Below are 24,943 nucleotides of genomic sequence, written 5' to 3'. Positions count from 1 at the left end.
GTGGGTGGGGCCGGGGTGAAAGAGATAAAGAGGATTAAGAACAGATTTATCTTGATGAACATACAGAATTGCTGAACCACTATATTATACACCTGAAATATAACTGTATGTTAATTATGTTAGAATGAAAAAATAATTTAAAAAGAAGAAAAACAGAATTGCTGTATCATTATATTGTACATCCAAAACTAATGTAACATTCTATGTTAGTAATAGTCCAATTAAAGCAAAAAAAAGAATCAGTCCAAAAAAGCAAAAAAAAGAATAGTCCAATTAAAGCAAAAAAAAAGAATTCCAATTAAAGAAAAAAAAGACAATAGATCACACGAAGAATCTTGCGTGCTCGGCATGAATAGCCAGTAAAGAACCGTCAACAGACTAAGCCCAGGGAATAGTACGAAAGATGAACCGGCAGGGGCCAAACTTGGAGACGAAACACTACCTCCAACCCTCCAGTAGGGAAATGCTGAGGGACCGAACGGAGGCTGAGGTAGTGAGAATGGAGTAAGAGGGATGGTCAACAGAGGTGGGACAAGATTTGTGACTGGAGCAATTTAAATTAGGTGGAGATGGACCTAATCACTTACCTGAATGACTACATATTGCACTTAATTGATTACTGGGCTGGAAACCCAGAATTTCGATACAGACACAATAAAGGCAGTTATCATCTGTATGCTCCTGTAATCCAGTGTCTTCCGTACTTTCTAAAAACAGAGAAGCATCTGAATGGATTGAATTCATTATTTCCGTAAGACTCATCTGCTGTCGTAGCAAGTGAAAAGAGTTTTTTACAAGACCTCCAGTTCCAGAGGGAAGACCTGTGCGTAAGTAAATATGAAACAAAATCTGATAAAGATAGTATCAATGATACCTCTTTTCAAGATGTCTCAAACCATGTGAATTTTCAAATTAAGAAAATTAGGGAAGAAAACCAGAACTCTTTTTATGACTCAAAATCTTAACCTTAATTGAGGAGAAAAGAGAGTAATTTGCTTAAAATTAGGAAAATAAAGTTAGCAGATAAGCTTATATTACTTCAATATAAAATTTTAAATGCAAAATGGAAAATTAAAATTATACAATTAAGACATAATTTCAATTATTCTCAGTATTTCCATAAAGAAACGTAATAATTCTGAGTCTATCTAAAGAGGTACTTGTTAAAAAAAAAAAAAAGATTATGAAGCTTTAAATCTATGGCTGACATGCATATATTCATTAAAATCTTATTGTTCATAACAAAGAGAGATCATGTAATGATAATAAGTACGTTTTTATCTCTCTCCTTTCCCCAAACACCTGTTTCTCAGACCTTTGAGAATCAGCATTATAAATTTTTCACGCACTAGTTTTTTAAAAACAGAATCAAATGATCTAGTTTTTGTCTTCTTGAGAGGCTGGGTAGAACATTTTCTTAAGTCCCTCACAAAAATATACTGTGGTTTAGTTTTAAATGCACTCAAACAATTATTGTGGCATAATTTTTAAGTTGACCCAAAAGTAAGTATATCTGAATTTTTAATGTCATCCTACTGAAAAGCTTTTCTTTTTAATCCACTTTGTTTTAAAAAGAATTTTCTTTTTAATATAAAGAAGAGTCACTCTCATGAGAACAGAAACCATGCATTACCTCCTGCCTCATGGGCAAACACTCTGACACCTCGATCATCGTGTGGAGGTATGTTTTTTGTCTGAAAATAGGGAATATCCTTTACCTAAAACAGATAAATTACAAAGAAGTTCACTTTATGAATATTAGCAAGATTAAATGAAATGCAATTTAAATAGAATTACTACAGCACATGAACGTACAACAAAAAGTTCACGAAAGAAGGTTAAATTACCAAAATTTGATAAAATAACAAATAATCTTTAAGTTCCTATCTACTCTTGGTAATTTAAACAAATATTAAAATAATTATTTTTAGAATTTATCTAAAATGTCTTTAGACTCCTGAGCAAATGTGGATTCTTTAATACTATCTATCATGTAGGTATTTGTGAGTATCTCATGGGATTAGGACCACCTTATATGACTGGGCACATGTGGCTGTCCTGTGCAGGATAAATAGGTTCAAGGATTATAAAAAAAAAAAAAAAAAAAAAGAACATACTGTATACTTCAAACTTACACAACTTTGTGTTCAATGTCAAAAAAACAAGGATAAGTCAAATGTGATTAAAAAGCAAAGTTAAAAAGTCACTAAACTTCTATAGAGAATATACCGATAAGAAATCAAACAAGATGCTGATTTGGTCTGGGAAGAGAAGGAAGCATAATGTTCTGGGAACTTGGAAATACTAAATAAAAAAGTACAGAATAAATTAAGAAAGGTGAAATAATTTTCATCATAAAATGTTTTTAAACAAAACTGCTTTAAAAAAATTATCTTCTCCCAAAATAATATTCACTCTAAACTGTAATTTCTAGTAAGCAGTTGTACAACATGAAATAATAGGAAAATAGAATTCATGATACCTGGAATATATCATTGATGTCTACTGGAAGAGCAAGACCAATATAGTCATCTGAACTACCATACGTTGCACTGGACACCATGGACCTCACTGAGGAGGATCGCTGCAGGGTATTTTGATTAATAGGACTTAATAAATCTTCTTTATCTAATGAAGCATAACTTAAAGCTTTCATGAACCTATAAAACCATAAAAAAAAATCCCACTTGCATTAGTTTCTTGATTTGTAATATTCATCATATAGAGGAATTACAATTTATTTTTTTAACTTCAAAAAGATAAGTAGCTAGCCAAGTATTAAACAGTGCCATCTTGTTTATTAATAGCATATAAACACTTGAAATCATTTAGCTGTTATAAAATGATATACAAAAGACCATCCATAATGAGCCTGTTTCGAAAAACAACTACTATGGCCTCCCAGGTAAAAGTGAAAAGGTGGGCAATTAAGATAACTTTCAATATCTAGAATTAAAAAAAAAAAAAAAAAGTCCTCAGAAGTCACAGGTATGATCCAAGGACTCTCTTCACAATCATTTCAAACTAGTAAATTTGCTATCATACAACTAAGGGCATGTCTATTAACTCCATTTAACATTATTTTTATGAAAAATAAGAATACTTATCATCCTTTGTGTGGTAATTAACGCTTTAGCAACAAGATTTATGTCACAGAGAAGAAAGACACACAACAGCAATAATGTTACCATTTGTAAATATTACAAGACAGTTTTATTTAAAGCACTGATATTTCTGCAATACACTCCTTACTAGTGACTCCATAATAAATATGGTATACTGATACTTCCTTAAGATAAAGGTTTCTTATTCATGCAATATACATGCTAAAAATATTTACTAGGCACCTGCTTTGTACATATAAGGCACTACACAAGGCTCCACAGTTAAGGTACACTAGCATTTAGAAACCCAAGTCATTTAAAATATAACAATGTAGCCTGATATTTTAAAAAGGAATTATGTTATAATGCACACAAAATCCTTCAAAATCGTAGCTATTAAGATTATCATAGTTGGGACGCCTGGGTGGCTCAGTCGGTTAAGCATCTGCTTTCAGCTCAGGTCATGATCCCAGGGTCCCGCATCTGGCTCCTTGCTCAGCGGAGAGCCTGCTTCTCCCTCTGCCTGCTCTGCCTGCCGCTGCCCCTGCTTGTGTTCTCTCTCTCTCTGACAAATAAATAAAATCTAAAAAAAAAAAAATTATCATAGTAAAAACCACTCCTAATTTCTGCTTAAAAGACTAACTGAAATTGACAAATTTCATAAAATTGGTCAGTGGTTTTAAAATTAAATTGTTAAGCCTCTCTTACTTCATAAAACTCTTAAAGGAGTACTGGAGGTGGAGGAGGTGGTGGATACTTGCCTTCCCAATCCCTATTTCAACTGACTAGCTCCATTTTAATCTATTCCGCATATTGGGTTTCCATAGAAATGTTTTTGTGGAGAGATTCTCTACTTAAAAAGCAACATTCGAAAAGCTTAAAACCACTCACTGATCTAGTCCAAATTCTATTAGATGAGGCAACTGAGGCCTAGATATTTCAAAATTCATGAACTTTCCCACACACATTCATAATTGTGAGCAAATGAGGTCTGCTTGGTTTTGTTCTGGATTGATGAAGTTTTGCAAAGCTGTTGAACTCTAGGCAGATGAGACATTAGAGCATAATTTATGAAACCTTCTTCAAGTTCATTCACTCAGTGCCAGGATTAGAATTTAGGATTAAGAATTCCTACTTCAGTGTTTGTTCTACCATGTCCCAAGGAAATATCTCAGTGAGATACGATTTTTAAGACTGCTGGACTCACGCTATCCATTGTACCATAGGTATGTATCTGCATGCCTACCCTTTTAATTTTATAAGAAAACAAAACAAATAATAATAGTCCTTCTCAGCCTGGATTCCAAACTATTATTTTGAAGTAAATTTGTAGTTAGCGTCCATCACTTTCATTTTCTCTGAACTAACCAAAGGTAAGAAGTAGGAATAGAAAGACTAATGCCGACACAGTTTTTTCCTCCATGGAACCTGATCCACACACAGTAAGTACTAAATACAATTTGAAAAACAAATGAAAGATTTGATGAACATAAAGTTCTGTTATGCCGTCACGCCTTTGTACAAGCTGTTCCTGTCTCATGACTGTTATTTCTTGTTTTTATTTTTTTCCCTCCCAAGAAATTAAAACACCTATTCATCCTTTATATAATGCCAGTAAGTTGGCATTTTACTCCAGGAGTAAAATTTCCAAATAACTTTCTTCTGGTCTAACAGAGAATATAGGAAATAAGATTCTAAGAACCCAGACTGGTTAAGAAATAAGTGATTTGGGATAGCTGTCTTTTCTGGTCTATTCTTAGGAATATTTAAACAGTACAACTCTTTAATCTATGCCTTCATCAATTTGGATAGAAATGGCCTGCTTCAATGGGATATAATCAACCAAATAGTATCAAATCATAACAGCTCTTTGGTTATTGCACTGAGCTGTACGATGGTACAACTCCTACTGCTTATTTTGCTGTGCTACGTGACTCCTCTGGCTACTGCAGTGGTCTCTGAATTTTCAAATACTTTGTTGTAATACAAAAGCTCCCTTCTTTGCTACCAGTTTTATCGCTGTCCTTTCCTGTTATAGTGTTCCTACCAATCAGAAGCTTCTAATTGTTGCTCCCATAGGTCTGAAAACCTGATATCCAAGCTTGTTAGGATAAGTATCAACTTTGAATGTGGGTCTTCTGAATACAATTCATGAACCTTACTGCATAGATTGAGACTAGTGAGCTATTAACATATTTGCCTTTGTTCTGAATTGATGAGGTTGCCAAAGATGGGTGAGTTCCTGTATGAGACATTACTGCATAATTTATAAAATTCTATCAAATGGGATATAATTTATTATCTACTACAAAGGAACCCCTTCTACTAAATGCATTAGTATTACTGAAATAAAACTGCTTAATAACTTCTTAATGTTATTAAAAATTTGGTTCTGTAAAAGCCAAATGGGTTACATAAGGAAATAACTACCCATAATGCTAATTGATGATGGTATGTGTCAAGCACTCTTCTCAGTATTTGACAAATACTAATCCATTTAAATAAATGGGAATTAATAACAAAAACTAAGTAAATTGTTAGAAGTATCTGGCCCAACAATAACCAAAAAAAAAAAAAAAAAGGTACAGAACCTTTGCAACAATCAAATTTTACATTGCATATATTTTAAAGGTAAAATCAAAATTGTTTATTTCGACCAACCTGGTCACAATTTTTAGATATGGCATAGAAATTCCCTAAAAGTTCTTGAGCATAGGCAAACTACTGCTGCTGAATCCTGAGGGTCAAGTAATTCATTTAATGTTCATTAGGTTCCTACTAAATAATCACAGCTACTTAAGACAAACTGAAAAGAATTTTACTAAAATTTGTAGTTACTTAAAAAATATAATAATAATAAAGGTCAACTTTTGGAGCCTTAAATTGACCTACCTGAAAAGGTTGTTTGTTATTGTAGGTCTTAAGCTCCTGATTCCCCCGACATGCTTCTTTTTAAAATCGATCCTTGCAGAAGCGAGAAATAAAAAAAAGCTTGTGACTTGTGTGTCCTTGCAAACCATAGATGTTTATTTTCAGGGCCTAAAAGAATTTCTTTTCCCCCCTCGCGGCTGCAAGAATCCATTTCAAAACATATCGGGTAACTAGGAGCTTAGAGCCTACCATAGTAAACAATTACAATTGGTCAGTTCTGAGGCTTATGTAGATGTAAAACCTGTCTAGTGCTTTCCAGTTAAGTCTGTTAAAATGCAACCACTATTGTTCATTTTTAAATGTGCATTTGCTCACCTGCTTGGTGTTAACCTGGACTCAAAGCTGCTGGCCTTCATGGTGATGGTGTCGGTAAACAGCACATCTTTTGCTGGTGATGCCAAAGCCTCAGAATGAGATAAGGACGGATGCATTCTTTGTTGCTGCAATCTTTTTAGCGTAGCATAGCCAAAGGCGTCTCTAGAACTCGTGTAACTAAAGTTACAATCTGCTAGACTTTTAATCGTAGCAATAGAGGGTGCTTTAAGGGACTGTGCTCTTCTAGGAAGTGTGTGAGAAGAACCTGGAGGCACCAGGGACACGGAGTTTGATTTGGAGAGAGACAGATGGTTAGACTGTGGCGTCAAATAGTGGCTTGTCTTAACAGTTTTAGTACTTACCACAGTACTCATACTTCCACAGTCTGTGTCCACAGTCGTAGCATCGATACCTACTGTCTCTCGTGAAGGACTTGAACTCATTGAACTTATGCCACTTGTTGTAGTGTCTGTATTAAAACTTTGACTACGTATCTTCATATGTGAGCTTGTTGAGCTTTCTACAACTAATCTCTCTCGGCTTGTGTTTTCTCTGTGATTCTCTGTACCAAGACTCTTGGTGAATTTTAAGTCATTCTCTGCAATACTTGGAGTACTACCAGTGTCTTCAACGTGCTTATTCCCAACAAATGAAGTTTCTAATTGTAATGTCTTCTGTACTGTGGATATGGGTGTGAAATCATCACTATGATTAAAGTCAACACTGGGCTCCGTAAGTGTTCTGATCCGCCTGTTGTTTGTCTTATTTTCGGATGACAGTTTCCCTCCTTTTGGATCACTGCTACTACGATGTTTTTTATTAGGCAAAGTAAGCGAATTTAAGATACGATTCTTCACAAGTTTACTAGAAGCAAAGAAAGGGAATGAATTTTTATCCTTTATAGGTCCAGGTCGATCATAAAATGCTGGCTCTGTATCTTCATTGATGTCAAGAAAAAACGTACTGGTAGAGCTGCTGCCAAACCGGTCATCCTCCATTATGAACATACCTATGATCAAAGGACTGTTAATAAAAGCGCATAAAAAAATGACAAAACAAAATCATAGCAACTGTTGGTGACATATTTCAAGAATATTTTGTTGAATAGTCATCTGGGAAAAAAATGTTTCAAAAATAAAGGGTAAAATTGCTGAGAAGCCACATTAAAAAAAAAAAGAACTTCTTGAGACCAAGCGTTTGAACTTAAATAAAATGTGAAATTATGTCATTATGAGGAACTTCCGTTATTTCCCAAGAAAAACTAAAGGATTCATTATGGCAGAGTTCACATGAAGGGGTGTTTTTTTTTTGTTTTTTTTTTTTTTTGCTTGACTGTTTTAATGGCAGGGAGTTTCCAAAACCTCCAAATATTCAGCATACAATTAAAGGAAAAGGGAGATTTGACCATGGACGTTCACTCACTTGGTAAAGATTCTTGTTAATTTTTCAAATCACAATAGTGGGAGAAATTAATCTTATAAGAAATGAATTCCTAGTTTTAAAATATCTTTTAAAGAACCAAGTCACAGCATTTTAAATTCATGTTTAAATCAATTAGGCTTATTTATTTTCCTTTAGATACTAAGGAACTCATCTAAATTCAGTGTCTAACTCTAATAAAGAAAAAAGACTCAATCTGGGTGTCCAAATGACATCTATGAGCTTTTATCCTATTTTTATTTTTAGCTTTTTGTTCAATAGTTATAAACTACTTCAAATTTATTTTGAAAGAAAGCAAAATAAAATCCCAAATAAACCTGCATAATGTATTTTCAGATTCTGTCAATTCTAAGATGCACATTTTTCACAAGTTATTCTCTAGAATCAGAATGCATCTTGTAATCAGTGGTATGTCCTAGTTTAATAGGCAGTATTTTTTTCTTCTTTTTTAGTGGTACATAAAATACTGGTGCATCTTATAATTCACAGCATCTTAGGCTTGGTAAAATATGGTTGGAAAAATGTTGCACTATCTTCTTAAAAAGAACCATGTCTTAAGTTTTGTATGACTAACAATATTTAGCACAGGGCTTAAAACCACAAACCGTTCTTTATTTAATTGATTTTTGATACTCTATCTTTTAACAGTTTCAATATTTAGTTTTAAAATTTAGCTCTTCTCTCAAAAATGAATATGTAAATATAATCTCTCTTAATAAATACATTCTGGTTCAACAATCTCTGTATCTGAAAAATGAGTGAAAAAGTATGTAGATGAAGAAGGTAAGCAAATATTTACTTTTTAGATTTTATGATAAGCAAAAAGGGGAATAGGTTCTTCTGGCACATGGCTTATTTTTTAACTCTGTAAGACTTTTCCAAAGTCTATTTAGAAAAGCAAGGAGAGAGAACAATGTAGTCTGGTGGCTATTACTCTCTGTTGTGAAAAGATAACACATTCTCCAAGACCCCATTATTGCCAAATTATCTCAGATAAAAGTAAATTAGGAATGTAACAAATACATTTAAATTGTGACAATACAAATACAAATGCTAATTTCAGCTAACTTTATATGATCTTGTCAACAATACTCACTTGATGGTGCAGATTCACTTTCACTATTATGTCTAGAGCTGGTTGACTCTGAGTTCAAACTCAGGGTGCTTGGGATAGATGAGAGTTCATTACAGAGTTGTTCTACATCATCTGGAACCACTGGCCACAGATGTTTGCGACTGTGCCTTACAGAATCCCAGCTGTGACATTTCAGAATATCACAGCCCTGTTTGGTTTTGGCTATGAGCCCAAGCACATATACACAGGTCCTATATGTAAAAGATGTAGTAATGACAGTTTATAATTCCAAACTAAGATTTCTGAAAGCAACCAAAATATTAGTTTGCTATATGTACATTTAAATTTTCTTTAAAAGTCATTAAAAATTGTTTAGCTTGTGGAAAAATGTATTAAAATGAGTTAGGGGTAACTCAGAAGTCGTAAGTAACATGAACACCTTCCTAATATAGATAGTAATTACAAAGAAGTAGTTTAAAAGAACATAATGCAATCTCAGGGGGAAAATGACATATATTAACTTTTCTGGGATAAATCTGGAATATATGGGCTATTGGACTACTGCATATACACTATACTCTCACGGTTTACCAGTTACTAAACTTCAACATTATAATGATAAAAATGAAACGGTAACATTAAGCAAGGCGTTCCCTAAGATGTTTAACTTAGTGCATCTAAAAAAATTTTTTTTTTTTTTTTTTTTTTAAGTAAACTCTACTCCCAATGTTGGGCTTGAACTCATGGTCCCAAGATCAAGAGTTGCGTGCTCTACTGACTGAGCCAGCCAGGTGAGCACCCCACCCTTTTCTTTTTAAATCTTATCTCATTAGGATTTTCAGTGAATTAATAGTTCTAATGGACTACTGAATCATAAAAAACTCTTCCCTCGCAGCCATTTGTGAACAAGAATATATACATTGGAAAGATTTGTGAGTAAAATAACATACCCTCTGACTGAAAGAACCTCACACTGCTTTGCAAGTTTTAGTATATCTGGGATCACATTTTCTTCCTGTAGCAAATTGAGACCCCAATTTGATGAGCCAATATTTCCCTGAAAGAAAAGAAATCACTAATATCAAATATATTTATAAGAATAACTCTTTCAAGAAATTTGGAGAGCTATCAAAAAATTTAACCCCATCTATGAGAGAGAAAAAAATGTGAAAAAAACCCTTAAGTATGGAACTTTAGAAATTAACGCTCCATTTGTCTTAGAAAGAAAACTAATAGCTTAATCATTTATTTTTCAGTCTAAAAATATATTTAAAATGGGCAGAAACAATATTGGTCTTAGAATATTAAACTGAGAACAAGTTCTAAATAAAATTATTATTATTAATGGGAAAATTTTTAAAAAATCTAAAAATGATGAAGATCTTATAGAAGTGTTTATTACAAACCAAGGCCCAAAGAGATGCTTTCAGTTTTTTAATTTCTTCCCATTTATCCAAATCTGGTGTACGAACATTGTGACAGAGTTCGGTAATAATATTCTGGAGGAAAAAAAAAAAAGAAAACCAAAGCATGAGTAACAATATGTTTTCAATGCATCTTAAAACCCAATTTTTAAGGTTTGCATTTAGTAATGTCTGCATATTTAAAATTCTAAAATAATTTTATGTAAATTTTCTTAAGCAGCATTAGTGCAGGGGCTCTGAGTTCCTATTCTGGAGTTAGCACTTTCTAGCTATGTGGTTTTGAGCAAGTTAGTTAATCCCCCATGCCTTGATTTCCAATCTCTAAAATACGGATCTGTTTCATAAGGTGTAATGATCTAATCATTACGTACAAAGTGCTTAACAAAGTACTTAGTACCTAATATTATAAAAATGTTAGTCACATTATCAGTTTTTTAAATAGAACATAATACTAGTGAATTAAAAAAACTAATATAAAGATATGTGCTCCAAAAGTCTTCACAGGCTTAATATAAAAATAGGACACTATAGAGTACATTTATGTAAAACTTTTGCTCCTGGGATGAACACTGATACAAAAATGAACTAAACTGCCAGATTACTAGTGTTCAAAAGACCCACATGCAAATACTCCTATTTCTAAAATAAGAAAAAAGTTGCATTTATTGAAAACACTTAGTAGCAAGACATATTTACAGCCATACATTTGGTGTGCATATAATCAAAGAATAACTGCTTGACACTAAGCCTGTTATATTCCATGAAGTTTAAGAGAACAGTGAGGTACAAACAAATAGCAATTATACTTCCAGTTTGTTGCTCACCAAAGATAACTGAATCTGTATCAGGTTCAGTTTAACTTCCCAACAAGAACAATGAAGAAATTCAGTTTTTCCGTATGTTTCTACTAACGAGATGAACTTCCCAACAAACTATAAAGGACAGAACTCAGACTTAAAGTGGCTTACTTAAACTCTACGTAACAAATTAGCTATGCAAAAGGTGACACATAAGTCGGGGAAAGGCATGCAAACCAGTGATCCATCAGGATTACGAACACAGAATGCCTAAATCAGTTATAAGATAGAGGGCTTTAAAAACAATTACGCTGCTAACTTTAAGGCTTTTGAGAAGTTTTTGCAAAGGTACTACTTTAGCAATATTGAGATTTTTTTCTATAATTGTAGCTATTTAAAACAAGTAAATTATGTTTTTACCTGTACTTCCAACAAATGACAGCCTGTTTTGTGGTGTACCAGTTGTCCATAGAGGTGTACAGGCAGGTAGACGTGAGGACGCTGTAATCTAGTATAATAAAGATGATTGATACACCTACTGCCTCATTTACAATATGCTAATTAAAACAAGGGCTACTAATAAAGTACTAGATAAAGATGTAATTTCTCGGCATACATAAAAATATGAAAGCGGAAAAGCGTGAGGATTTCTCTAGAAAAATAAGTTTAGCTGGCCTCAAAGTAGTGAGTAATGGTAAGAGAGCTGAGACCAGAAAAACAGACTACAGACTAGGGTAAAAGCATGGAAGGTGTATAAATTATATTAGTAAGGGTGTTCAGCATGTTATGAGTGCCATTGGAATTCTTGAGCAGTCAATAATATATATGCTTTAAGATTTTTTTCTTATGTCAGTGAAGGGAATAAAATTTCCAAGTACTCAGAAAATTTCAAAAAATAAAGATTATGAACTGGTTTTGAATTTTATATTAGAGGACAAGTTAATAAATTATTCCATTAACTAGACTGTACCTTTGGTTACTCCGACGAACATAGTTATCACCATCAATTGGCTTTCGATAAGTAGTAAGTGCTTCATTAAGTTGTTCCTCAATCAAGTCAACATATTTTGAATTATATTCCTGGAAGATAATACTGTTTTAATCGTATACAGTATCATATTGTTCACTAAATTCATAACATGTTAGGTACCTACCAAATTTTAAAAGAGAAAAATGAACATCTGTACAGAAAATTTAAGACATTCTTAAAAATGGTAGAACAAGGTATTTTGAATGCAAATGTTCTATCATACACAAAAGCTTCCTGCTTATACTCTTATCCCCATTTTCAATTAATATTTTAGAGTCCATATAAGTTAAAAGTTTTGTTTTTATCTAATTTAAATCCCTTTCCCCATTAAATACAAACAAAAAACTAGCCTCTTAATATTAAACCATAAACATATTCACTAGAAATTTAAAAAAGAAAATTAAATGAATTGTATCATTTTAGCACCTTTAGGCAAAAAATAGTATCTCCCCACTGATTTAAATCACGTAAAATGTAAAAAATGTTTCCAACTAAAACTTGAAAAACTTTAGCTAAATTCTTTAAACTGAAAGTCAGTCAGTCATACTGCCATCTTCATTGCAAAACATCTCCACTTTATTTTTTTAACATTTTTTAATTTAAATTCAATTAATTAACATATAATGTACTATTGGTTTCAGAGGTACAGGCCTGTGGTTCATCAGTCTTATATACTATCCATTGCTCATTATATCACATGCCCTCCTTAACGCCCATCACCCAGTTACTCCACCCCTCCACCTGCTTCCCCTCCAGCAACCCTCAGTTTGGTTCCTATGATTAAGAGTCTCTTACGGTTTGTCTCCCTCTCTGGTTTCATCTTATTTTATTTTTTCCTCTCTTCCCTCATGATCCTCTGTTTTATTCCTAAACTTCACGTATCAGTGACATCATATGATAATTATCTTTTCTCTGATTGACTTATTTCATTTAGCATACCCTCTAATTCCATCCATATCATTGCAAATGGCAAGATTTTGTTTTTTAAGATTTTGTTTTTTGATGGCTGTGTAATATTCGTGTGTGTGTGTGTGTGTGTGTGTGTGTACACCAGATCTTTCTTATCCATTCATCTGTCGATGGATATCTGGGCGCTTTCCATAGTTTGGTTATTGTGGACATTGCTGCTATAAACACTGGGGTGCAGGTGCCCCTTCAGATCACTACATTTCTATCTTTGGGGTAAATGCTAAAAGATCTCCACTTTAAACTGTTCAGAAGGAATTGGTAGAACCTCTTTGGAAAGCAATTTGGCAGTATGTATCAAAAATGTTACTTCACATACTTTTTTTTTTAAGATTTTATTTATTTATTTGACAGAGAGAGACACAGCGAGAGAGGGAACACAAGCAGGGGGAGCGGGAGAGGGAGAAGCAGGCTTTCTGCCGAGCAGGGAGCCCGATGTAGGGCTCGATCCCAGGACCCTGGGACCATGACCTGAGCCGAAGGCAGATGCTTAACGACTGAGTCACCCAGGCGTCCCATTACTTCAGATACTTTTTGGCTCAACAACTACACTTTTAGAAATTTATCCTATAGAAATATATGTACAAGCATGCAAAGACATATGGAACAATATCCAGCAAACACTGTTTACTAAGCAAAAAAAGTTGGAAAAATGTCAATACAGGAGTGGTTATAAAAATTAAGGTACGTTCACATAATGTACTCTGCAGCCATTAAAAAGAACAAGTTAGATTTAAATGTATAGCTCTGAAAAGATCCCTCAGATATACTGCTAAATGAAAAACTTATTCTTATCTACACTTGAAAATAGAACTCGTTTGTATTTTTAAATAGAGAGTATGTACATATAAGGGACTCAGTCGTTAAGCGCCTGCCTTCAGCTCAGGTCATGATCCCAGGCTCCTGGGATCGAGCCTCGCATCGGGCTCCCTGCTCTGCGGGAAGCCTGCTTCTCCCTCTTCCACTCCCTCTGCTTGTGTTCCCTCTCTTGCTGTCTCTGTCAAATAAATAAATAAAATCTAAAAAAAAAAAAAAAGAGTATGTACATATAGATGGATAGAACATCTCTGAATGCTCACAAATAAACTATTACAGATATTACCTTCAGAAAAGACAGATTAAGGACACAGGGAGACATTTTTCATTCAAACCCATTTTAGACAACTTGAATTTGGTTTAGTTACCTTAACTCCCTACTTTTTTTTTTTTTTTTAAGATTTTATTTATTTATTTGACAGAGAGGGACAGCGAGAGCAGGAACACAAGCAGGGGGAGTGGGAGAGGGAGAAGGAGGCTTCCTGCTGAGCAGGGAGCCCGATGGACTCGATCCCAGGACCCTGGGATCATGACCTGAGCCGAAGGCAGACGCTTAACGACTGAGCCACCCAGGCGCCCCCTTAACTCCCTACTTAAAGCCTCTAAAAACGTACTTTCCTTTTTTCCTTTAGGTTCCACATTTATTTTGTAATAGTAATATGAGGTTTTAATATTATCAGTGTACCATAATTACTACTGCTACTATTACCACTATACTACTACCAGACTCTCCTCTCTATATGAAAATCTTAGTGCAAAAAAGGCAGATATTCTGAGCTTTATACAGGAGTAGTTATATTCATGTGGTTAATCTTTTGACCAGGGGCATTCATTTGGAAAACACTAGCCAAAGGTCAGGGGTATGCTGTATAGCTGTGAAATGCACTGAGTTTCTAATATGGGTTATCTTGAGGATTCTGCCCAAAAGGACCAATCTGGAGGGGTAAGAAAACCCCAACTGAGGGGCAGACCTCTACCTCCCTCTGCCTACCTAGGAGGCAATATAAGTAGGCAGGCAGAGAAGCCACTGCCCTAGTCAAGGGAACTGAAAATAACAGATCCACAGTGGTGAGGTCTTTGAGAAACTCATGAAAGTAACCCTCAAGTAGAAGAATTAACATTTGAAATCTGCCACACTCAAAGCTAAATAGCCCAGATAACAACTGTACCAACTGAGTAAGTCTGTTCTTGCCCCCATGCCTCTTCCTCTTCCTGCTCCAAAGCTAAAGAAGCCCTAAACTGGCAGGCAGGTAGTAAATGGAGAGGAGATGAGCACAGAGTGATGAGATTAACCGAATCCTCCCTCCACTGTAGTGTTTCTATGTCTATATCAGGCCTGGGTGCTCAGGTGAAGTTTTAAACTGAATGAGTGAGAATTTTTAATATTGTACTGGCCTGGATGTTTTATTACCTTGAAACAGAGACAGTCTCAGTTTATGTTGGCATGCCATAAGCTACTGGAAGGAAACTGAATACAGTGAGCATGGGCTTTGGAATCAAAAAGCACGCCTGCTCTGCTATTTTTAAGCTCTGTGACCTAGAATAAATTACTCCTCTAGGATAAAGCTTACTCTCCTTAGCCTCCAAATTTTCCTTCACAAAATAGAAATAACAGAATATATTTCATAGGGTTGCCCTGAGGATTCAATGAAGTAAGATTTGAAATGGTAGACAATCAGTAAGTTAGTTCTCTTCCCTTTCTCCTTTTCTCTAATTCAAGAGAGAGGACTATGTTGTCTTTATTTTTTTACACCTTCCATTTACTGCCTAACTAACTTTAACTACAATTCAGCATCTGTTCGTAACTTTCTACTGAAAATGCTCTAGCAAAATTCACCAATGACCAAACTGTCAAATTCAACAGTTTATTTTCTATTGTTCATTTTATGTGACCTTTTTAACGAATATATATCACTGGCCTCTCCTTCCTGAAGCATCCTTTAGTGACACCATTCTCTCTGGCAATTTTCTCAGTGTCTTTGTCCTTCTATTGCCCTCATTAAACCAGAATGTTCTATAGGGAGCAATTTCCAGTTTTCTTTCTTTTTTTGTTCTTTGTATCTTCCCTGGTGATCTCACTCATTTCAGGTTTCAACTACTATTATATACTGAGGACTCCCAAACTGCGATCTTCAGCACATATCTGAGCTCCAGATCCACAATTCCAAATATTTTCTGGACACCATCACTTGGTCATCCCACAGAGCAATACAAATCAACATTTTCAAAACTCATTAACCTCATCCTGTAAACCACTTTTTGTAATCACAATCTCTTTTTTTAAGATTTTAAAAAATTTATTTGAGATAGAGTGAGCACCCATGCATGAACATCAGTTGGGGGAGGGGCAAAGGGAGAGGAGAAGCAGACTCCCCACTGAGCAGGGAGCTTCTGGGGCTCAATCCCAGGACCCCAGGATCATGACTCGAACAGAAGGCAGATGCTTAACCAACTGAGCCACCCAGGCGCCCCTGTAATCACAATCTCTTCATGGTGATCCACTGCATGCTCAGTCAATGAGATCAGAAACTTTAAGAGTCAAGATGGACTCTTCACTCATTATATCCAATCTGTCCACACCTCCTGTCCATCTTATTTCAAAGATGCCCAGAAAATGTGTCCCTGCCTATCCAATCTCAGCACCACTGAAATTCACATTCTTATCAATTCTTGCTTCTTAACTGGTCTCAATATTCCTAGGCTTTACCTTTGGATGATCAAATATCCATTCCTACACTCTGACCTGTCATGTTTCTAAAGCACAGCTCTGATTACGACTAGTCTTTAAACACCTATAATTCCCCCACGTCCGAAAAAATTGAAATCCCTTAATGACATAATGTGGTTTGTAACGCCTTCTATGATCTAGTTCTAACTTACCATTCTAGCCTCATCTTGCCACTCCTCACTTATCCTAGCCCCAACTACACTGGAATATAACTTTCTTCACAAGTCTGAGGTTCCAACAATCTATACAGATTTATTATTCTGCACCCTCAGCCTTGAATACCCTTCTTCCAACTTATTTACTTACTTACTCCTCAAGACTATTTCAAATATCATATCCTTTCCTGATCACACCTAACATTTCTTTTGCTAATTCTAATCCCTAAGGCATAATCATTAACCCTTCCTTTGTGTTTCCTTATACACTGCACATGCCTTTGTTATAGCAGTTACATTTTGTACCTACTATGTGAAAGTACTGTACCAGATATGCTAAGCAACTTCCTAATACTATAATTTGTATAATAAGGTGACCGATTTTACTATGGTCATTTATTTAAGTAACTTCTATTTATGAAATAAAACTATTACATCTTATTTCAATTCTCCAATTCATTAATTATTGAAAGACTTCATGCCTAAATTATGTTTTTGTTTTTAAAGATTTTATTTGAGAGAGAGAGCAAGCACAAGCAGGGGGAGCAGCAGAGGGAGAAGCAGGCTCCCCATCAAGCAGGGAGCCAGACATGGGGCTAGATACCAGGACCGTAGGATCATGACCTGAGCTGAAGGCAGACATTAACAAAGCGAGCCACCCAGACACCGCCTAAAGTATGTTTTATAGTTAAAGTATTTTTAAAAGATGAGAATTTCTTGTGAAATATGGTTTAGTACAGACAATATAATGATTGAAATGATGAAGAACCCCAAAATTATTTACATTAGAATTGATTATCCATGGGTCTCTAAGATGCTTTGACAATTTATAATGCTTCAAACAAAATAAAATCACAGTGATGACCAACTAAAGAAAAGCTAGGAAGTTAACTAATAACAAGAAGTTTGTTCTCAGGTTTATGTCAAGTAGCATCCTAAAAATAAAGTTCATTAGATTATTTTATCTGCTTGGTAGAATTGTTTTACAATCTTCCTTCATTTAGGAAAATTGTTTTAGTTAGAGCTTAAAAGAGCTATCATAAGGGACCCAAGAATAAGAATAAAAGAAATGATAGTAAATAGGGTTAATAAATTATACCGGTAGATTGTATCAATTAAACTGAAAGCAAAATTGCAATAGAATATACACAAAATCAATAGTTTGCTCTAAAATGTGGTTTAAAAAATGGATAAATATAAACATAAATAATTACATAGAATTTAAGACTTGACTTCATATGAATGTTTAAGTATTTGACCTCTTTAGCTTTAAGACTTCGATATAAAAAATCCTCTAAATTCATAGATCTATTTCCTAAGATAAAAACATAAATTGAAGCTTACTCAACAGAAAGTTACCTTGTGCCATTTTTCCAATTGTTTTGCTACATAACCCCTTTCATTCAGATAGGAAAATCCTTTTGGAATGGAAAGAAATCTGTAAATGAAAACAAACAATAGTTTAACACAGAGTCTGACTACAACTGTTTAAGGAGTTAAACTATCTTAAGCAATACTATGTTTAAAGAGCTAAAAGACTTTAGGAATAGCTTCTTCCTGAGAGTAAAAGGTCGACTATTATTTACTGTAATTTCAAATGCAAATAAATTTTCATAATCTTGAAAAAGCACATGAATCCAATCACAGTAAAGAAAATGTCATGAAAATCATAAGGACACACAGAAATGTAAAGCAAACATTAAGGAAAACAATGAAAAACAATGAAACAACATTAAGGAAAACAATGAGTTTCAGTATTGAAGGATATCTAAGATTCTAAAATAGACCTCTTTCAGAAGTTAATGCTAAACTCTTTAAAGTGTTTCCTATTTGGATTTGAATCCAACTTTAAAACACACTTCTAAAGAGAACACAACAAAAAACATAAGTAAGAAAAATTTACTTAACGTTTACCTCAGAAGGAGAAGTAAACCCTTGTCTCCAAGGTGGGATAAAGCTGGCTTCATCTGAATAAGAGCATGAAGATTGGCCTGAAAAAGGTAATTATTAGGGCAAATTAACAATTGCAAAATGAAAGTAAATTCTGTTTCCAAAACATCTGTATTAAGTACATTATAATTCCACATAATTTTCTATTAAAATTGAGTACTTTAATAATTAAAATTAATTTAATAATTAAAATACTTAAATAAAAATTCATGTCTAAGTATTTTATTATAAAACAATAAACCTTCACCTTGTCTTCACATGCTTCATCAAGAATATCAAGAGCTTCAGAAGAAATAGTTTTGTTTTTATCATGTAGCTGGGTCACCAGTAATTCAATTCCCCAATTATTGAAGAATTCAACATTAGCTCTCAATAATACTCTTAAATGTTTTGTTGCATACAGCCTGCAGGCCTACAAAGATAAATGAAAATATAAGAACAAACCAAAAAACCCCAAACTTCATGGATAGCCTATTTGGACTTTTTGGGGGGACAGTTTTGCTACTTAAAAATGGCAGAAAAATTGTAATTGAGGGTCTAGTCCCTGATATATTTTCTTAGTACTAGTAAATAAAATATTTGTTTCAATCTAGCTGCTTCTTCCCCTTTATAGAAAGATATGGGTACTATACACAGTTCCCTTGGAGGAACTACTCTTTTATTTTTATTTTTTTAAAAGATTTTATTTATTTGACAGAGAGAGAGAGCAGGAGAGCACAGGCAGGGGGAGCAGCAGAGGGAGAGGGAGAAGCAGGCCTCGCACTGAGCAGGGAGCCTGCCTGATGCAGCGTTCGATCCCAGGACCCTGGGATCATGACCTGAGCCGAAGGCAGACGCTTAACCCACTGAACCACCAGGCGCCCCATGGAAGAACTACTGTTTTAGAGTAAACTCAAATTCCATCCCATATTCTTAGAATTAATAATTAATTTTGCTTGGCTAAATTTTATGAAGTATTGAACTAACTGGCTATAAAAAATATAGTTTTGTTGATGTTATACTCACATCAGTGGCTGCAGTAAGGATTTTGGAAAGGATGACTCTCGCCAATCCATCTCTGCTATAGTCCAAGCTAGAAACGGTCAGTTTCAGTAAGTGATCTTGATTTTTCAAGGAACAGAGATTAAGGAGACTAAAAAGAAAAAAGAAAAAAAAAAAAAAAGGATGAAAATATAAACAAGCATTTCTAAAAGAAAGCATTTAATGACAAACATCACATAAAAAAGAGTCACAAAGCCATCAAAATAACTCTAATTTTTTTGTATTTTAATAAAATTTACCAAATACATGTACACAGAATAAAAAGCATACCATTTCAGACTACATTAAAAAATAAAGTTCAGGAATATACTGAGACAACCTAGGGATACTTACCATTGAAATACGCTGCATTTTTCCAGCATTTTGACTCCATGAGGGTGGCAAGAAAGTGTTCCAATAAATAAAAAGTAGTGTTGACTAAGGGTAGTCAATAAACCATTATTTTGAAGACTTCTTTCAGGTTTCATTCCAGATGAGGCATTGAGCCACTGAACAATATCTTTTACTAGATCTTCTAAGTATCCTTGCCCATCCTAAAAGCAAATACATTGTAATATTACTGGAAAAGCACTTAGTGACTATAATTAGAAAATTAACTTTAAACAAATCCAAAAAACGTAATGATAATGATGAAGTTATTAATAACAGATACCAATCACTGAGTATGTTCTTTTAAATCTCATTCAACACAATGCTTCATGAAGATTGTATTATCTTCCATTTTACAAAGAGAAAACCAGGTCTTCTCTAAGGCACATACGTTGTCCAAAGTCACATAACTAGCTAGTGACAAGAGTTAGGATTCAAATCTAGGTCTGGGCTCACTCCCTATGTTTCTAAATACAACTATGCATACTCAGAAATAAAAGGAAGGGGGCAAGTTTAATGAGAAACATTTGCTCTGGAAAATATTCAAAGTGCTTATTACCTCTTCAGACTCAAGAAGAAATTCTGTAAATTGGCAACCCACAACCGTGAGCTGCTTGGACTTGGCAAAATCCAGATCCAGGTTGGCATATAATTTACTGCTGGGCTTGTAAAAGTAAAGTAGTCTTCGTACAAACCTAAGAGCAAAATAAAATTAGCAACAAAGTAAGAAACCAAAATTACTTTAAAATCTTAACCATAGCTTAAGATATATAATATGGTTTTGAATGTTTTGGATTTAAGCCATTGGGGTAAATGGCAAGGAATAAACACATTTGGTACATTACATACACACACACACACACACACACACACACACACGCATGCAAAAACAACAAAATACCAAAAACCAACCAAAAAAACACCTAAAATGTCAAGAATATCTTGTGAAATAAGAATTTTATGGTGAGATGCCTGAAAGAAATAGTAGAGAACAAAGATACTAGCTGGAAAAATGCAGATATACAACACGGCCAGAAGATAAGCTTGGATAAATATGAGACAACACCAGAACATAAATTTTCTTTTACTGTATTTTGTGATAATCTTTGTCCCATGACTCTATACAATAATCCTATACTGGATAATTGTAAGCAAAATAAATCATACTACAATTCTGTCCGTTTTTCAAAATTAGGCAAAGAGCCAAGCACAAAAGCTGCAGGTAAAATTTAGGCAACTGAATTCATGACCAATGAACATAATTTATATTTCAGTGTTATAGCTTTCAACATTATGGGCTAAGCTTCCATTTAACTTAATTCAGTTTCATTTCATGCACTACAATCCAATCCAATAATGGTGCCAATTCCAGGATATGGAGAAACAAAGTTGAATGAGACTTCATCTCTGTTCTCAAGCAGTATGAAAAGTTGATGCTATGCTTCTTTATTCCAATTTAAGTTTATATATATTCCGTATAAACTTAATACAGATACTAAGTTAAAACCATGAGTAGATGAATACAACCAAATAATAATGTTAAGGACATAAATTTTTGAGAAACATGAAGGCTCTCTTACTGAATGAGATCAGTACTGGTAGTGGATTAGTCTAAACTCAGGATGAGGAAAAATGCACTGGGGTACTAGAGAACTGCACAGTAGCTTGAAGTACTGTGTATGCCATGAACGTTAGTATGTTTTATGAAAGGTATGGAGAACATCAACTTGGTTAAGGGGAATGTAAAGAGGAGGAAAAATGGCTAACCCTCCAAAGTCAGATGTAAATGCAAGTAGAAGTAGAATAGTAAAAATGGCCATCATTTTGGGAGGGAAACACTTATGTCCTTATTATGTCATCCTCATACCTTAGGGCTAAGATTACAACATGGTTGACATTACCCCAATTTGAGAAACTTTTATCTGAAGTACTTCATTTGTTCCAAACTAAAACCAGAATATAAATAACTAGGAAAAGAATTAGCTGATGCTTTTAGGTTATAAGAGTATATACAAAAATGTATACATGTACCTACTGAATACTATTAAAATGTATGTATGTATCTTTAAAATACCAATTATTACTTTTCACAGGTATTAGGCATAATACAACTCAAATTTAAGTTCTTTCAATTTAAATGCAAAACAGTTGTTACGTACCTGTGCAACTGTTCATCTTTATAGTTTCTTAGATTTACATTTGGCCACTAGAAAAACATAATATGTTATATCATATATGTATTTATCAATTCCCAAAATATAATTATGATGAATTACAATAAATAATAAAATGAAGCCATAGCCAAGAAGTATCTTGTCATACCTTAAGAATGGTCCCTATAAGATTCCAATTCCACTCAAGATTCTCTTTATGTTGAAGGACTTGGCTATCTCTAAGGTTCATTAAAAGAGCTTCCTCTGTATCCTAAAATCATGAGAAAGTAATACGGAAAATTAAGGCAAATTATCTTCACATTCAGAAAACTAAGTTCAAATTTTAAAAATACAAAGAAAGATTTTTCATTTAAGGATGAATTAGCAAGGCTTTTTAACTTTAACAAGTTATAAAAACATAGCTCTAAACTGCCTAGTCATTATAAAACTAGAAAGCCATTTGAAAATCCGTAAGCATGAATAAAACTAACTCAAGCAAGTAGATGCATATTAAAATCCATCAGTTAAAAATTAGGAAACTAAGTTAAAAATTGCGACATTTCATGTCAGTACCTTAAGAACAAATATATCTTTCTGAACTCGGAGATACTGATCCCGTTTCTGGTGGGTTGCAATTGCTTTCTGAATAATGTGATCTAAATGAAGGCTGTAAGGTTTAGGTCCTCGTTTCTTCATTTCATGGAAGCGTTTTAAACAATTCAAGGCTGCACTGGCTCGCCTAATTAAAAAAAATTGAATTAATTCTGTAGCAAAGCTAGCATAATTTTAAAGAGAGCACTTCGGTAAATTACTCCAGTAAAATATATAAATTCAAGGCTAGAGATTGTTACTAAAAGTAAATTATTTAATCAAATTTGGAACCACAAAGGAAAAACAATCAAGAACACTGCTGATTTGTATGAAGAAACACTAATTATGTAGACCCAACTAAATATGTATTTACTAATCTTGTTTTCTGTGGTGGTGGGCACTTTTTGTATACTGGTTTTAAGAACTCCCAGGAAGTCAGAAACCTAGTTTTCTCTATTTTCTTATAGAAGTTTAAAAACTTGCTTCTCATATTTATATCCTTAAACCAGCCAAAACCGATTTTTGTTTATGGTATAAGGCTGGCATATTTCATTTCCCCCCCACCATGTGGATAACTGATTCCAGTATCAATTTGTACAGTCTCTATTTTCCCCCACTGATCTGCAACTGTTAATGGTATCCTTTTAAAACTTATTTTTAATTCCTTGTTTGTGGTCCATAAAAGCACAGTTTTCAACAATCTGGTAGCAATCAAGTCTCAACTCCAGAACTTCTGGTAAAAACAAATCAGATTTAAAATTTTAAAACCTTGAGATGCTCTCAGATTGGCAAGTACTGAAAGTAAAGAGAGCTTGCTGAGCTAAAAAAACAAAACCAAAAAACCATTATAAGACTATTATTGCTGAAATTTTGAAGGTAAATTTGAAATCTTGATGAACCCTGAAATTCATGGCCATAATCTGACCCAGAGAGGTTAGGTCTACCAGGCTTTGGGAAATCCACTTTTCCATCATGAAACTACTAAAATAAAAACTGAAAGGGGACCCTGGCTGGCTTAGTCAGTAGGGCATGCAGCTCTTGATCGCAGGGTTGTCAGTTTGAGACCCACACTGAATATAGAGATAGGCTGCTTAAATAAATAAACTTAAAAAAAAAAAAAGCTGAAAGCTATCATTACTAATGGAAGCCTAGAGTTAGAACCGAGATAATCCCTAGTAACTCTTAGTTTATAATACAACTTCATTCTATTAAATAATAGTATATTTAATGGCAGAGTTAGAATTAATAGAATATTATTTACTTACAGTGAGGCCATATGTGTACTTCTGAATTAATAAAGCTAACTAAACTTTTAAGAAATGTATACCTGTCAATAAAAATTCAAGTTCTGAATAGCTAATGAACTACATTTCACTAATATTACCAAAAAAAAGTCCAAATATGGATTTCTTTGATCATAATAGGTAAATTAAAAAAAGAAAAAAAAAAAAAAGGAAGGAAGGAAGGAAAAGAAAAAAACACCCCTGGCTTAGACATAATCTTAACCAAATGAAAAAGATTCCTATTAGGGTTTTCTAATCAAGCTTCTCCATCTTTACCTTGTAAATTATATTTTATTATTAGTACTGAAATTTCAGCAGAGCTACAGCTGTATTATCATACCTTTGTTTATAAATTCTGTTTGCAATATCTCCTTCACATTTAAGAGGTTAGCTTACTTCAATGCCTATAGTATGGGTTACTAAATTCTAAAATTTTTAATCACACATACAAAAGAATACATTGCTACTTTGTGCTTTATTAACTTGAAATAGTTTAGACATTAAAAAGCCTGAGCTGCTACTCAAAACATAAATAGTCCAAAAAATTCTCAAACATTTTTAATGATGTGGTAGAAAGTTTATGTCCTTGTCCAGAAAAATGCTAAAAAAACCTTGATTTTTCTAAGCTATAATACTCTGTAGCCTATATTAAATAATACTATCAATTTTCCTCTCCTCTGTAAGGCATCCCAAAAGAATTTCCAAAAAAAAAAAGAATTTCCAAGCTTTATCTAGACACACACACACACACACACACACACACACACACACACAC

The 24,943-nt window shown here is 33.9% G+C and overlaps 1 protein-coding gene across 5 annotated transcripts in view; it reads right to left on the bottom strand.

The window, feature by feature from the left end:
- The window catches only part of RICTOR (RPTOR independent companion of MTOR complex 2), a 122,200-nt gene that overhangs the window by 12,199 nt on the left and 85,058 nt on the right, over nucleotides 1-24,943 (bottom strand). For 2 of the 5 annotated variants that reach the window (XM_025867367.2, XM_073890966.1), the window contains 19 exons: nucleotides 22,868-23,033; nucleotides 22,464-22,565; nucleotides 22,301-22,347; nucleotides 20,701-20,836; nucleotides 20,106-20,305; nucleotides 19,737-19,863; nucleotides 18,979-19,143; nucleotides 18,696-18,772; nucleotides 18,141-18,219; nucleotides 12,057-12,166; nucleotides 11,507-11,594; nucleotides 10,272-10,364; nucleotides 9,816-9,922; nucleotides 8,887-9,116; nucleotides 6,351-7,359; nucleotides 5,997-6,068; nucleotides 2,483-2,660; nucleotides 1,634-1,718; nucleotides 588-821 (listed from right to left, as the gene is read on the bottom strand). In XM_025867367.2, the coding sequence (XP_025723152.1) occupies nucleotides 588-821; nucleotides 1,634-1,718; nucleotides 2,483-2,660; nucleotides 5,997-6,068; nucleotides 6,351-7,359; nucleotides 8,887-9,116; nucleotides 9,816-9,922; nucleotides 10,272-10,364; nucleotides 11,507-11,594; nucleotides 12,057-12,166; nucleotides 18,141-18,219; nucleotides 18,696-18,772; nucleotides 18,979-19,143; nucleotides 19,737-19,863; nucleotides 20,106-20,305; nucleotides 20,701-20,836; nucleotides 22,301-22,347; nucleotides 22,464-22,565; nucleotides 22,868-23,033 (3,305 nt within the window). The remainder of the gene's footprint in view (nucleotides 1-587; nucleotides 822-1,633; nucleotides 1,719-2,482; nucleotides 2,661-5,996; nucleotides 6,069-6,350; nucleotides 7,360-8,886; nucleotides 9,117-9,815; nucleotides 9,923-10,271; nucleotides 10,365-11,506; nucleotides 11,595-12,056; nucleotides 12,167-18,140; nucleotides 18,220-18,695; nucleotides 18,773-18,978; nucleotides 19,144-19,736; nucleotides 19,864-20,105; nucleotides 20,306-20,700; nucleotides 20,837-22,300; nucleotides 22,348-22,463; nucleotides 22,566-22,867; nucleotides 23,034-24,943) is intronic. The other 3 variants (XM_073890965.1, XM_025867368.2, XM_073890967.1) reach the window with 3 other exon arrangements.

The sequence above is a fragment of the Callorhinus ursinus genome, unplaced genomic scaffold (assembly GCF_003265705.2).
Source record: "Callorhinus ursinus isolate GAN/ISIS: 27379988/994484 unplaced genomic scaffold, GSC_fseal_2.0 scaffold3, whole genome shotgun sequence".
Taxonomy (NCBI): domain Eukaryota; kingdom Metazoa; phylum Chordata; class Mammalia; order Carnivora; family Otariidae; genus Callorhinus; species Callorhinus ursinus.
Note: the sequence above shows the minus strand (reverse complement) of the source record. Positions and strands in the feature narration are given on the sequence as shown.